Raw genomic sequence first — 15,414 nt, 5'->3', positions numbered from 1 at the left:
GTAGTTGTGGCTCGCAGGCTCTAAAGCGCAGCCTCAGTAGTTGTGGCACATGGGCTTAGTTGCTCCACGGCATGTGGGATCTTCCCCGGGCAGGGCTCGAACCCATGTCCCCTGGATTGGCAGGCGTATTCTTAACCACTGCGCCACCAGGGAAGCCCCCTGTTGGTGTTTCATAGGTGCCTTTTATCAGGTTGAGGAAGTTCCCTTATATTCCTAGCTTGTCGACTGTTTTATCATGAAAGGGTGCTGGATTTTGTCAAATGCTTCTTTTGCACCATGGGTATGATTATGTGGTTTTTGTCCTTATTCCATCAACATAGTATATCATGTTGATTGATTTTCATATGTCAAAACAATCTTGCGTTCTTGGGTAAATTCCAGTTGGCACTTGGTCATGGTCTTTCATCATTTTTCTTTGTTGCTAGATTTAGTTTGCTAATATTTTGTGGAGGATCTTTGTGTATACATTTGAAAGGGATGTTGACCTGTAGTTTGGGGATGTTTTTCCTTATGATGTCATTGCCTAGTTTTGGTATCAGAGTTTTGGTATCTGTGATCTCATAGAATGAATTGAGAAGTTCCCTCCTCTCCTATTTTTTGCAAGTTTGTGAAGGATTGGTGCTAATTTTTCTTTAAATGTTTGGTAGAATTCATTAAGGAAGTCATCTGGTCCTGGGCTTTTCTTTGTGGGAAGTTTTTTTTTTTTTTTTTAATTACTAAATCTCTTCAGTTGTTATAGGTCTGTTCAGATTTTCTATTTCTTCTTGAGTCAGTTTGATAGTTTGTTTTTCTAGGAATTTGTTCATTTTGTCTAAGTTGTTGACAACACTAATTTTGTTGGGGTATGGTTATGCATAGAGTTCTCTTTCTTTTTATCTCTGTAAGTTTGGTGGTGATGCCTCCTCTTTCATTCCTGATTTCAGAATTTAAGTCTTCTCACTTTTTTCTTGGTCACCCTAGCTAAAGGTTTGTCAATTTTGTCATTCTTTTCAAAGAACCAATTTTCGGTTTCATTGTTTTCATTCTGAAATTCAGGCTAACAGAGCATCCTCTATATGAAACATTGCTGGGTGTAGGGTGGCAGAAGAAAAATGGCAAAACATGTGCTGACTTCGTATATTTCTGCCTGAAATCAACATAGATCACTTTCATTCATATTTCACCAGGCAAAAGCAGCATACCCATGTTAGACTTCAGTGGGTAAGATAATGGAATTCTCTCCAGGGAGGGCCAGTGACTATTAATGAACAATAACATAATCTGACACACTGTCTTTCTTTAGTGCCTTTAGTTGCTTAGGTTTGGTTATTCCTGCACCCAACTTTATTCTCCAAACTGGTGTCTTAAATGGGGACTAGGAGATATCATAATAGTAACAATAATAGCATCTAATGTTGAGTGATTATCATTTCCCATACATGTGTCCTTTACATGTATTTTTGCATTTAATCCTCACAACAACTCAGTGAGGTAGTGATTATTTTTATCCCCACTTTATAGATGAGGAAACTGAACAATAGAGAGATTAAAGGCAAGTAGCTGAGATTCAAACTCAGGTCACTTTAATTTTAAAACACATGTTTCTACTTTAATATGTGGTTAAGTACATAGATTCTGGTGGTAAACTGACTAGGTTCAAATCCTGGCTTATGCCAGATACTATTTTTTGGCCTTGGGCAAGTTTTGTGACTTCTCTGTCTGTTTCTCCATCTGTAAAATGGGGATATTAACAGTACCTACCTCATGGGGTTTTTGTAAAGTTTAAATATAGAAATTGATGTATGTGGAGTGCTTGTGTTTAGAACAGGGCTTGGTATAAAAAGGAGTTTGCTATTATTAGTAGTATTAGTATTATTACTACTATCACTATTATCATTATTTAGCAAAGCTTTGGAAAGCTCCACTGGTTATCCTACTTTCTTCCTTCTGTTCCCTGCTTCTTAATCCCCTTTGAGAATCACCATTCTAGATTTTTGTTCCCACCTTATATTTATCTATTTTTGGACTAACATTTCACCACCATGGAGGGTAACTGTAGGAGTACCATTGTCTTCAACCCAGCTGTATATCTCTGCTTCCCAGAACTTCCCTGCTGGTCACTTTTATATTCATAGTTTATTATTTAAACGCCTACTTTATATTTATGTGGGTGCACAGCAATGATCTGCAATATAGGAATAAACTGCCTAAGGGGAGGCAATCATTATTACTGGCACTGCTTCTTGCTACATGACTTTGCTGATCATTTCTTCCAGTTAATTCTTTAAAGTTGATGGTTTACTGTGGTTTAATTTTGGATACAACATGCTAAATTTTTTCCCTGCAAAAATCATGACACAACCAAGAAAGCACAATAGCAAACTGTTCTTAGCATAGATCTGTCTATTGGTCATCAGCCTTTTTAAAACCAGATACTGTTTGAGAAGGGCCTGATTGGCTAGTGGAGTCATAGCAAAGTGTGCACAGTTCTTTTTCATGTGGGCTAAAGAGAACTAAGCAATTCATTCTCAGTTTTAGTGCTTAAAGTGGAATGGAACAGAATGACTTGTAGGCAAGTTGGAATCTGTTTCATTTACCATCCCCCTCAAATTTATATTTTTCTTTTAAGAATTTATTACATAAAGCAGAAGGATAAATGATCCCACTTCCTTATTTGTCCATTTGATACAATACATAGACTTCAAGTGCTGGTTTTGATTGCGGTCAATTTGAAGTTAGGGTGTTAATCCCCATGAGGATAGTGGGATTTTTTTTTCTTTTTTTTTTCCTAATGATTTATGATGTTAATGTGTTTTTTTCTTCTGAAGTAACTTAAAATAATACTTTAAAAGTTTTAGTCTGAAAATTTCTTCTTTTTTTGTCTTTTTTTCCCCCCAGTCTACATTTGAATTTGCCAGTTTAGCCATGTAGATTGAAAAGTGATAATTAAGAGACAGCGATAGGAAAGGTTACAAAATTTGAGAGTCCTTGATTAGGGCACATTTTTATGTAAAGTCAAAGCTAAGATTTTGATTGTTCCCATGTGCTTCAATTATCATCAAACCAATCTTAAATTATCTTATACTTCTGAAGGTTCCAAATAAATTTAGATTTCCAGATATAGCAGATTAGAACATAGTAATGTACCATCTTTTCTGCCATTTGGACTTGTATTGTGGATCTGCTAGGCATCAAGTGCCATATTAAACATGTTCTTGCCACCAGCTTCTACAAAATTGATGTCTTTAATCAAGTCATGAATATAAATTTGATCAATGCTATTCTGTATGGATTAAGATCTAAGGATTTATGCATAAAAGTTATATATAAGAAGATATATCCTCACATATGCAGAGTCATGTTGGAGACATCCATGGGTTTCCTCATTTTCACACTTAGATTGCTAGGTTAGGTCAAAGCTAAATTCTAATTCCATATAGTTTTATGGAATAATCAGCCTTCTCTCTTTCCTAATCAGTTTCCAATTATTTAGCCCTTTTCCCCTAAAATCCATGGAGTAGAGTTAAGCACTATCTTCCCTCTAATTTCATAGCTTATTTGAAGGAGCTTTGTAGGGAATGGAGCAAGATGACAGAGTACCAAGCATGAAAAAGACTGGGTTCTTGAATCTTATTTGCCTCCTGCTAAATTATTTGGGGGATGCTGCAGTCATTATTATTCAAGAGTAAAGTGACACTGGAAAACAATGTATTTTTTTCAAGGTAATCATTCAGATTTATTTTAAAAAGGAGAGGAGAGTTCTTCTTTGATTTTATAAGAACAAAGGCAACAGTCAGGCATTTCTTTGGCTAATTCATGCAATCCTAGAGTAAAATTTAAGCCCAGGTTACTTTGATAGGATTTAAAGGAGTAAAACATACGTGAATACAATGATATTAGATCTGTGTAATTCTGAATAATAAAATAAAGATTAAGATGATAATATTGGTCCCTCAAGTACTGGTATTTAAACTTTAAAAATCAATCAAGAGAGAAGATTAAGTGGTTTTTCTTTGGTACTAAAAATGTAAAGCTAAGACCAAATTGTTCTATTTTCACAGATTTAAGATACAAAGAATGATAAAGACATTAAAATGGCTATTAAATTCTCTTCAGTTTGTAAAGAATTTCCTATGAAGTACACTTAGAAGAAATCCCTGAGTACATTAACTACTCTATTAGTATCTTCCTTCATAAACAAAAAGGAACAATTTAAAGTACTTAGCAAAAGCAGTATCTATGTATAAGACTCCCTCCAGAGTGCTTGTAAATTAGGCCACCAAATATTTAACAGGAGAAACAATACAGTCACAAAATTAAAATATGATATTTGAACACATTAACCATTCAAATCAAAAAACCAATTTCTTATGGTGTCTCTGTTTTGTTTTAGCCACTCGATATTGTTTTTCACTGTTTCCAGCACTTGCTGCCTAGGTTTTTCTCCTGCTCCAGCTTCTGGATATCTTTTGAAAAAGCTCTCCATCTATAAAAGAGAAGGAAATAATTAAGAAGGTAATTTTAAGCCCAATTATTCTTCAAGGATTTTCTTTACACTCTGGATTTATTTTCTTCTTCCCTGGACATTCAGTATCACTGAATAACATAGAGATACATTTTCTGGTGCATGATTTAGATTGAGCCCATCTCTCAGATTAGCAATCATTACCCATGGCTTTTGGACAACTGGCAGCATGTCACGCAAAAAAGGCCCTGATGTATTGGGGAAGGAGAGCAGCACACTGGTGGCTGGCATGCTCTTTCTGCTTCCTCAGGTTTCTCAATTTTCTGCACATTCCCCAAGGTGTTCCCTGGAAAATCTGGTCTGTGGAATGATGGCTTTGCTTAGCCTTTCATTCCAGGAGTCTGGAGTATTTTAATACGCGTTCAGTTCATTTATTGAGGGCTCATCAAAAAATCTCTGTTAAACTTGGTTCATTTTCCCTCTTCCCTCCAAAACCCTCCCCCAAACTCCACCGTAGTAGTATTTGCTATTTATAAAAATAAGAATTATTTTGTTTCTTAATACAGAGGAATGTAACATTTCAGTATCTAATACAGGTACTGAAAATTCATACAATCTCTATTTGTGCAACATTAATGAACATTCCCTACCCCCCTGGGAAATGAGATATTTGAAATCTGAAAGATTTGGGCTTAGTTTTGAAATTCCAAAACTATGAATTCAGAAAGGAATCAAATCTTGACCAGCTTATCCCAGGATTACATTTACCTGGAAAGGGGAGACATATTGTTCATGCTTTGGTAAACCAAATGGTCTCATGGAGCCTTCTAATCCTCCCAAGGCCTCACGTTTCTCAACTTTTAAACTTTATTTCTTGGTTGTTTGAATTTTTTTCAGTTTAGAAAAAACTAGGTGTACATTTAATTATATGTAAGAATTATTTCTTTTTTCTTGTCTTCTGGGATCTGAATAGAGAAAATATCACTTCTCCTTGAAAAAAAATTAATTCTGTTCCTTCCTTGACAAGTATAGAGGAATTTATCTTCATACCTGCCAGAGTTGTAGTTCAGTGTTGAATGGCTCTGCTATAGTGACAATCCGGCCAAGGTTTCTGTTATTGAGTGTATATCTGAAGAGAAATTTAGGGGAGGAAAAGGGTATATAAGCGCCCAGAACTTTAAATATTTTCTCTAAATGCAGACATATCCTTTTTATTTTGGGAGTTTTTTAAAAAGTAATTTTCAAAGTACAGAAAGTACAAAACACAGTAAGTAAACATATTTAATTTAAAATCCATTCAGGAGAAATTCTCAGCAAATTCTACGCTTCTTTTTGTAGACATATCCACACCACTTACTCAGAGATGGTAGACTGCTTGTTACATTCCCCAAATCTGTTCTCCTTTTTTCCTGCACACATGAGAACCACAGTCAAATGACATTTCTCAGCCTTCCTCATAGCTAGGTGCAGACAGGTGACCCAGTTCTCATCAGTGGAATATGAACAAAAGTTATATGTTCGGGGCTTCCCTGGTGGCGCAGTAGTTAAGAATCCGCCTGCCAATGCAGGGGACACGGGTACGAGCCCTGGTCCGGGAAGATCCCACATGCTGCAGAGCAACTAATCCCGTGCGCCACAACTACTGAGCCTGTGCTCTAGAGACCGTGAGCCACAACTACTGAAGCCTGTGTGCCTAGAACCCGTGCTCCGCAACAAGGGAAGCCACCTCAATGAGAAGCCCGCACACCACAACAAAGAGTAGCCCCGCTCGCCACAACGAGAGAAAGCCCACACACAGCCAACGAAGACCCAATGCAGCCAAAAATAATAAATAAGTAAATTAATTAATTAAAAAAAAAGTGATATGTTCAACTTCCACCTCCTTGCTTAAGTAAAGGGAAATTGCTTGCCTTGGACTTTTTTTTTTTCCCTCCCCTTCTTCCAGACTTCAACCACACAGATAGAATAAGGTCAGACTACCCTAACAACTTGGAATGCTCACTTCAGGAGACCAACCTGAGTGAGAAATAATTATTTATGTCCTTTAAGCTGCTGCGTTTCTGTGTTTCTGTTACAGCAGAATAGCTCTATCACCTTTGTCCTAACTAATACTCTATGTGTCTTCCTGCAGGTACAGGAATTTGAATATAGGCTATTTATTCTGCTTTCAAAAAGCTTTATTAGCTGCTTGCATATTTGGGGTTATGATCTATATCAGCCTGCTAAGCAAAGACACTTGAAGCTGAGTGCAAAGATAGCACTTTAGAGATAATATTCTATTCCTATCTCTTTTGCATTTTCTCTCTTAAAGAGCAAGAATCAGAAATTTCCTTATAGACCAAAATACAAATCATTGTAATACAGGTAAAAATTTCATCCCAATTAATCACAGTATAAGAAAAATAATCACAAGAATTATGCATAAACCTTGAACTGTTGGGGAAAGATAAAGGAAAATATATCAATATATAAAGAGGTAAACAAATATTAGGAGAAATTTTACATTTAAAATTTATCACATAAGAGAAACAGAAATCGTGAAATAAAACGTAATAAAGTTTGTCACATACACATTACAAAATTTTATACTAAAGAAAAACTGCCATAAAATTAAAAGTAAAAATTTATTATTTTGTTTTAAAAAGGGCAAATATTTTCACTATAAAAAGAACCCTTACAGATTGGTAATAGGGAGAAATATGCCAACATGAAATTAGCGAAGGAATGAATCAGCAGTTTTCAAAAGAAACGTAAAGAGAAAATGTACTAATGGAGACAGATGAAATGTTCTAATAATTATCCACAGTTTCAGTATACTAGGTCCAGTGTTCACTCTTACCACAGACACCATTGAATTTAAATCCATTATGTCTTTCATCTTTCTTCTCTTGGAAATCTAAGGCAAGCAGTTTCCCTTTACTTAATGTCATCAGCCATTATCCAAAATGTAAGAATCTCAGTCATCTGTGATCAACACTGTCCTTATAATGTGTGTAACTCCTTGCCTCTGACTTAGCTGTCTAGAGCTGCCCGACCTCTCAAACCCGCCACCTGGCCTTCTGGAACTGCCCCTTTACAGGGAATACTACTTATTTGGAGAATGTTTATTTTCCCACATCCTCCATAGCACCAGGTCAGAAAGGGAATTGGTGTGCTCATGCTCCCCATTGTGGATTCCAAACCATTATTCCTCCACTCTCTCTTTAAGAACCTCTGTTCCTTCAGGTTATTCCCCTTCATCTCATTTATGATACACTTTGGCACCTGACTCCTATCATCCTTTCTACTTCAGGCCATGATTTCAAGGTCCACATGGATGAAGATATAACAGCTTGGCGCCTTAGTTTCTTGACCTCCTCATTTCCAATGGTATTTTCTCCACTCTACTCCAGCTAATTCCCATCATCATACCTTGTGATTATCCATAGGTACTCTGACTCTAAAATTATTAATTTATGCATGCTCCATGACATAATTTACCATTCACTTTCCACTATGCCCATTCTTTGACTTTATCTGGATTTCTGACCCATTGACCATCCCTACCCCTACTTTCTTCTGGATCATCAGCTCTTCCTTTGCTTTCACTTTTTTCCTTATATAGTTTAGATTCCATGGTCTACCATTTTCAGTAACATTTTTGCCTAAGCCCTAAGCTCCCTTATATTTCAATAATTTGAGTCTGGCAAAACTCCAGCTTTGGGTGAAATTAACTGCTCATTTCCTTTGTTTGTACCACATGGACACATTCTGTCAAGGCAGGTCACCCAACTTTCCCCGTATTGTTTCACTATAAATTCATGGCTGTCAATCTTAAATGGGCCCTTCACATTGACAATCCTGCATTATCCTGGTCAACTCATTCTCTTCCTCTTTGAATTGCCTTTTGCAAATGTTTTCACTCTCTTAAAACCTCCAAACACTCTCCCTCTTCCCTTCCTCCTCAGATGATCTTGTCATCTAATTCACAGAGAAAATACATAGTAACCTCTACATCTTTTAGCTTACCAACATATAAATATACCTGTTTTCCTTCTATCATCTGTGCTTTGGTTCCTATTTCTCCCTCACTTTCTCAAAAACATTAAGTTTAAAAAAATCTTTTTCCTGTCTTACATATTAAATCTGTCACTCTTCACTGGATCTGTCTCATCAGCTTTTAAGTATATTAAACACATTAAAATATCTTCCATATAAAAAAAGGGAAAATCCTCTCCCTTGATCTAGCATCGCTCTCTTAATATCTTCTCTCACCTCTCCATTCATAGACAAACTTTTCAAGAGGCTTCTCTACATTTCTTGCTTCCATTGTCTTACTACTGACTGATATATTGATTTGCTTCCATTTGAGTTTTGCCCCCACCACTCCAGTGAGAAACTCTTTCTGAGTTACCAATAATTTTAATGAGCATTTTTATTCTTTGATTTATTCAAACCTTAAGCAGCATTTGGCAAGAGACTCTTTAACTTCCTTGAAACAATGTCCGCTTTAACATCTCAAAGGAGACTCAAAAGGCAGATAGATATATATAGATAAATAAAGATATAGATATAGATAGATAGATATATCTGAGCTCATGGTTCTTCTGCAAACCTTATCTTTTCTGGAAATCTAGACATTTTATTCTTGTCACCTCACTTGCCTTCCATTTCTAATCTGCCAAATTCTAAATGTTGTTCTTATCTTTTCATCTTCACCATTACATCCATAGTATAGTCTCTCACTATCTTTTCCTGGGACTACTCCAATAGCTCTATAATTGCTTTCCCCAAATTTGCTCTGACCTGTGCTTTACTTTACCACCAGAGCTAGCTTTTCAAAGTAAAATTGATCATTTTACTTTCTTACTTAAAACCCTGTAGTGACCTTATCATTGCTCTTAGAACAAAAGCCCAAATCTTAATGTGACCCTGAAAAACTTAGCCCTTATCTTTCCTCTTTTCTGATAGTAGGCCTTCAGCCAGGAAAGCTTTGCCTCCTGTTCATATAATTCACTCCTGTCCTCCCTTCAGAATTCAGCTCAATCATCACTCCCTTAGGAAAGCCCTTAACCTGCAACTTCTCTTGACTTGGTCAGTTTCCCCATTACACTCTTTCAGTGTGCCCTGAACCTCTTCTATTTGTAGTTATTACAGTTTTAACTGTACTACATGTATTTGTGTGATTCTTTGCTTAATATTGATCTTCATTATTAGACTCTAAGCTCCATGAGAACAGAGAACCAGATCTGTTTCTCCTTGTATACTGTTGTACCTTGAGTACCAAGCACTGTGCCTAGCACATAGTAGATGCTCCACAATATTTACAGGATGAAAGAATTATAATTTAAAATGAGATATCAGTTTTCATGTACTCAATTAGCAAGAATATTTTTAAATGACAGCACTGAGTATTGGCAAGGGTTGGAAAAATAGGCAAAGTTAATAGTAAATTTTGTTGTGGATGACAGTTTTGCAGCATTCATCAGAAACTCTAAAAATGAACACATCCTTTAACACAGCAATATTACTTCTACTGTTATTTTTATCCCAAGGAAATTCTCAAGGATGTTCAAAGAGAACAGAGGTTCAGTTTCAAAGATGTTCATCAATACATCATTTATACAGTGGAAAGTTTGGAACAATTTTATTATCCAACAGATGGAGATTGGCTAAGTAAACTAAGATGTATCTACACATTGAAATATGACTGAGAATTTAAAATAACATCGAAGAAGCATACTTAAAGACATGAAAAGATATCTACAATATAGGATAATGTAAGAAAAAGCAGGTTATAAAACAATGTCTAATATAATTCCATTTCTGTAAATAAATGAACAGCCATAGAAAAATGACTAAAGGAAAAACAGCAGTGTGACAACAGAGGTTATTTTTAGGTGGTGGGATTATGGGTGATTTTTGTATCCTTATTTTTGCTTATCTGCATTTTGTGCAAAACAATACACACCTACTTTATAGTAAGAAAATTGAGATTTTAAAAAAGGAAATCACACTAAGTTCCTGTAATGATATTTTACAGATTCAAAGAAAGTCTGTTATTACAGGTAAGAAAACAGTTTTTCCAGTGACTTTCTATAATTTCTATAATATTCCTCTTCTGTTTTGTTCTTTGTGACTAAAAATTGAAGAATATATTTAGAAACTAGCAATGAATAGATTGAATAAAAACTGCAACTACCTGTGTAAGTATCAGAAATATAAAAACAAAATATGTTCATTCCAAGAAACCATCATATGAAGTGTACCATTTAAGGGGAAATATGCTGTATATTAATCATATTGATTACTTTTAAAACTAAAATAAGGATTTAATTATATCTTAAATATTTTGAAAAATAATTATGTAAAAATAATCTTCTTGGATTTAATATTTACGTAAGTACTATTATGTTATCCAGAAGAAATTGTTTTGATGCACTTAAAACTTTTAGTTAAGTGCTTATTAAATTATTTTGTTTATGAGGTACTGTTTAAATGACTTCAGTCATGTCCCATTGACTTAATTTTTCATTCATAGTCATAAATTTAAATCAAACTTCATCACACCACACTATATTGGCATATTGAGTTCATCCAACTTCATAGTTTCATGTAAGAGTTTAGTGGAATAAACAAAATCAAATAATAATTTCTGAAGTATCTTTGGAACTTTGTGGTTAAGTCTCAAACTGGAAAGCACATTAGTGGTGGGGCCATCAGCTGTCATAAAAATCACATAACAAAAGCTTTATAAAAAAGCAGCTTATTTATTTTAAGATGACAATAAATTGTTCAGAAAGGCAATAAAACCACACATTCTGAAGTCTGGAAAACATTTAAGAGTTTGAAAATATTTGGCTAACGCTTGGCTCATTTCTGTTTAATTTGTCTTATCCAATTTTAATGGGGAAATTATATTTTTTTCAAACTAACCATAATTAATATTGGGCTTTTTCGTATCTGACATGTGGATATTATATAATTTTATGTTTTAGGCTATTTGAAATGATATGTCATGAGAATTAGATCATTAGACTATGAAGAAATATTAAAAGCCTTGGGAGAGGGTTTTGGAACTAGCACTGCAAATAGTTCATCAATTTGTTCTTCCTGAAAATTTCAACATTAGGTCTAATAGATTTATTTTAAGGCCAACTGTTTATGACTTTATGGCAATGTAACACCTGTTCTTTTTCCTATTTCTTAATTCTTAAGAGGTATAACAGTGAACTAATTTTTAAAAATGAAATATGCATTATTTGAAATAACTCACATGACAGCAATTCAAATAAGCCTTGAGAAATATTCTGTTTAATAAACAATAAGGAAGTGCCCACTTTATTATGCAAAATAGAATATTATTTACTTATATTTTCACAATAATTTAATAGTAAGCATTGTTCTTCATCTACATAGGTTTCTTACAGCATGTACCAGAAAAAAAAGTTGCGTAGTCTTTTCGATTAAAACAAAATACACAGTACATGTCATTAGGCATATATCTTTCAAAATGGAAAGTACTACCTTGCATAATATGAACTATTACCTCCAGATAACATGTTCTCAATAGGTAGATTTATTAATTCTGAAACAAATAGTTTATTGAAACAATTATAAACAGATGAACAGAGCATCATATATACACCACACACACACATACACAAGCATGCCAATCAATCTTCATAGAAATGGATGAGCTGGATTGGATGGAGCTGAATGGATACATTCAATCGTTGCAAGAACACAAAAGGCAAAAATTTATCACAAGTAAGCAAAAGCAATGTAGGGTATCTTTGTTGAGAGCTAGAGATATAATTTGGATCTCAGAAGGATAAGAAATGTGAATGAACATAATGGCACACTGGTTAATTGTAGGGTAGAAGAGTATAGAAATAAAAGTTATCTTTGCAGTTAGTATTTCTGATAAGGTGGTCATTATGCACTAGGCAGTGCTGAAGGGAAGACAGGAGAGATTAGGAGGAGATGACAGAGGCCATTTCTTGGTATGGGGATTACAGATGGTATAGTTCTTTGGTCAGTGTTTACATATTTGTTTGGGACATATAATCTATATTTTATACTCTGTCAAAGAAGTATCTTTTTAATGGAAATAAGCATTAAATTTAGAGGATCAAGACCAAGAGTGGCAACATTTCTTCCATATGAGACTGAAGAAATAAGAAATTTAAGAAAGCATCTCTTTAGCTCATTTGCTCATCTCTTGTCCTTGCTACTTATTTTAAAACTGCTATTGCCCGGGAAATATAGTTTGCTTTTAAGAAGGGAGGAATTGGGAGATTGGGATTGACATATATACACTATTGATGCTATGTATAAAATAGACAACTAATGAGAACATACTGTATAGCACAGGGAACTCTACTTAATGCACTGTGGTGACCTAAATGGAAAGGAAATCCAAAAAAAGAGGGGATATATGTATATGTATAGCTGATTCACTTTGCTGTACAGTAGAAACTAATACAACATTGTAAAACAACTATACTCCAATAAAAATTAATTTAAAAAAAAAGAAATTTTCAAAATACCTAAAGTTTAATTATGTGGTTAAGGGTGGCAGAAGTTATCCATATGAACTCAGTAAGATGTAGGGCTCTAATGGGAACCCAGTTCCAGGAATTATCATTTCGTTTTCATTAAAAATTAATTGAGAACTAAATATGTGCGTGGCGTTATGCTAGGTGCTAGCACAATAGACAGAATTAACTTGTTTTAACCAAACTAAAAATAATGCTTAGTCATCTTTGCAGATTTCAAAATTCTATTGATCAGTTGGAAACACTACTTTCCAGAAAAGGAATTATGCTTAAAATTAACTAGTATATTGCTTCCCTGGAAGGAAAATACCATGATCCTTACCTCTGATAATATGCCATTTCAGATATTGTATAGATGTCAGAGAAAGCACAGAAAAGAGAAAAAGAACTTGTAGATGGTATCAGACAAAGAGAACAGTAAACCATTATCTGATCATCCCACCTGTTGACTAGATATTCCCAGTTGAGCTGTATCCAATTCCAGGCCATAGTCTTCCCATAGCTATTATATGAGATGTATCGAATGACTGTAAACACATCCTGAGTTTTAATAAGATTTGAGTCCTTGAGCAAATCCAGATATCTAAGAGAAGCCAAACAGAAACACAATTCAAAGTGAACTTATAGTGTTCACCCTTAGCTAAATTCCAATAGAACATTGCTTTCATTACAGTAATTCAATTCTTGAGTCACCAATTGACAAAGTCAATTAAGTAAGACAAATGATAAAACACAATTTAATATTTTCTAAAATATTTAACTGTTTTTAAAGAACAACCTATAATTTTGAGGACTAGTGAAATGTAAACTTTAGGAACATTTAAATTATTTTGGAGGTACTAAAAACAACCACAATTTCAACTATTAATTAAAAAAAGTAATTGTATTTATTTAATAGAAGCACTTCATCCACTTTACCTGGTTATTCCATTATACTAAAAAAAAAAAAAAACCAGTAAATTAAAGGAAAGTACTTGTATTATTATTTTATACGGGATTACAGTTAAGTCTTATTTGCTCTTCCCTAGATTGTAAAAAACAACTTTCTAATGTAACCTGTATGGTTGGATTAGTTGGCTATAATTATGGTATAATGCAAATAAATGCAAGATAAATTAAGTGACCAAATGAATAGATTTTTATTAAATTTATGCCTTGGCTGTACCCAGAAGGAATATCTGAACATGCTCTGGTAAACTTCCAGAAACTGCACTGGTGTGGTGGGCTCCTGAATTTTGTACAATTTATCTCTTATCTTCTAGTTCACAAGAGTCTTAGTGAGACATCTAAGTACTTGCTAATTTTCTCATCATACACAATTAGCACAATGCCATCAAAGTAATGAATCAATATAATGTTTTGTGGAATGTCAAGATGATCAAGTTCTTGATAGACTATCTTAGGGCAGAGAGAAGGAGAATTCACATATAGCCCTAAGGTGCGATGGTGAAAGTGTATTGTTAGCCCTGCTAAGTAAAAGCAAACTGCTTCTGGTAGTCCTTACAGATTGGTTATTGCATTGTAATTTACTATTTATATTCTGCCTCTCCCAGGAACCTATAAGTTTCTCAAGGATAGATTTCATTCTTGTTCATTTTTATTCCCACAATCTATATACCTGTACATATAAAGGACATCTTAAGTATTGTTTAAATGAATGAAGTAAATAACTCAGAAACTATAACTAAGCAAAAAATAAAAAAGGCAGAAGCTAGTTGATTTGGGACATAGATGTGGAGTGGGAGAACATTCATAGATGGGCTTCAAGCAGTCTTTGTACCTTCTGAGTGAAATGTAAATACCTTTTGGGTGTGTGTCTATGCATGTTGTGGCAGACACTCCTCTGCTGACAGAGACCAGTTTTGTTCTGGGCTTGGGTCAAAGTATCCTTGATCCTAGGAAAGGTAAACTACTACCCCATCCTCAGAGTATCATGATTGGCCCAAATCAGTCAAAGGAATTCAAGTTCATCCTAGTCAGCAAATGATCAAATAGTAGATCCAGAGTATAACCCAGAATGATCAAGGGTACCTAGTTCTGGATTATGAGGGGAAGTGGAGATAACTGACCTCTTACATAAAAGACAGAGCCTTGTGAGGAGGAGCTCTTTTGCTCCTGTCCTTCTTCCATTGAACGTATTTGTGTGAAGGCAAAATGCTTGGAGCTCTGGAAGTCATAAGACAGCCAACATGTAGAGGATGGCAGAAAAGAAAGGGAAAGAGCCTAGGTCTTGGATGAAAATGTTGAACCACTGTACACAACTGGAAACTACCTACCTCCAGATTTTTTTATATGAGATTACGTCTTTATTTTTTAAGCAACTCTTACAGGGATATTTTGCTTCTTGCCAGGAAAATAATTATTTAAGAGATTTTCTTGGAAACATATCATCCATAATTAGCATTTTAAAGAGACTGTGACATATAAATT

General features: G+C 34.6%; 1 protein-coding gene across 1 annotated transcript in view; it reads right to left on the bottom strand.

Moving 5' to 3' along the window:
• Positions 1–3,690: 3,690 nt before the first annotated feature.
• ENPEP (glutamyl aminopeptidase) overlaps positions 3,691–15,414 on the bottom strand; it is a 108,947-nt gene continuing 97,223 nt past the window's right edge. Inside the window, exons 18-20 of the mRNA XM_059923432.1 lie at positions 13,427–13,567; positions 5,495–5,573; positions 3,691–4,465 (exon numbers count right to left, since the gene is read on the bottom strand). Of these exons, the coding sequence (XP_059779415.1) occupies positions 4,319–4,465; positions 5,495–5,573; positions 13,427–13,567 (367 nt within the window). The 3' untranslated portion in view covers positions 3,691–4,318. The remainder of the gene's footprint in view (positions 4,466–5,494; positions 5,574–13,426; positions 13,568–15,414) is intronic.

Source organism: Balaenoptera ricei, chromosome 5 (genome assembly GCF_028023285.1).
Source record: "Balaenoptera ricei isolate mBalRic1 chromosome 5, mBalRic1.hap2, whole genome shotgun sequence".
Taxonomy (NCBI): domain Eukaryota; kingdom Metazoa; phylum Chordata; class Mammalia; order Artiodactyla; family Balaenopteridae; genus Balaenoptera; species Balaenoptera ricei.
Note: the sequence above shows the minus strand (reverse complement) of the source record. Positions and strands in the feature narration are given on the sequence as shown.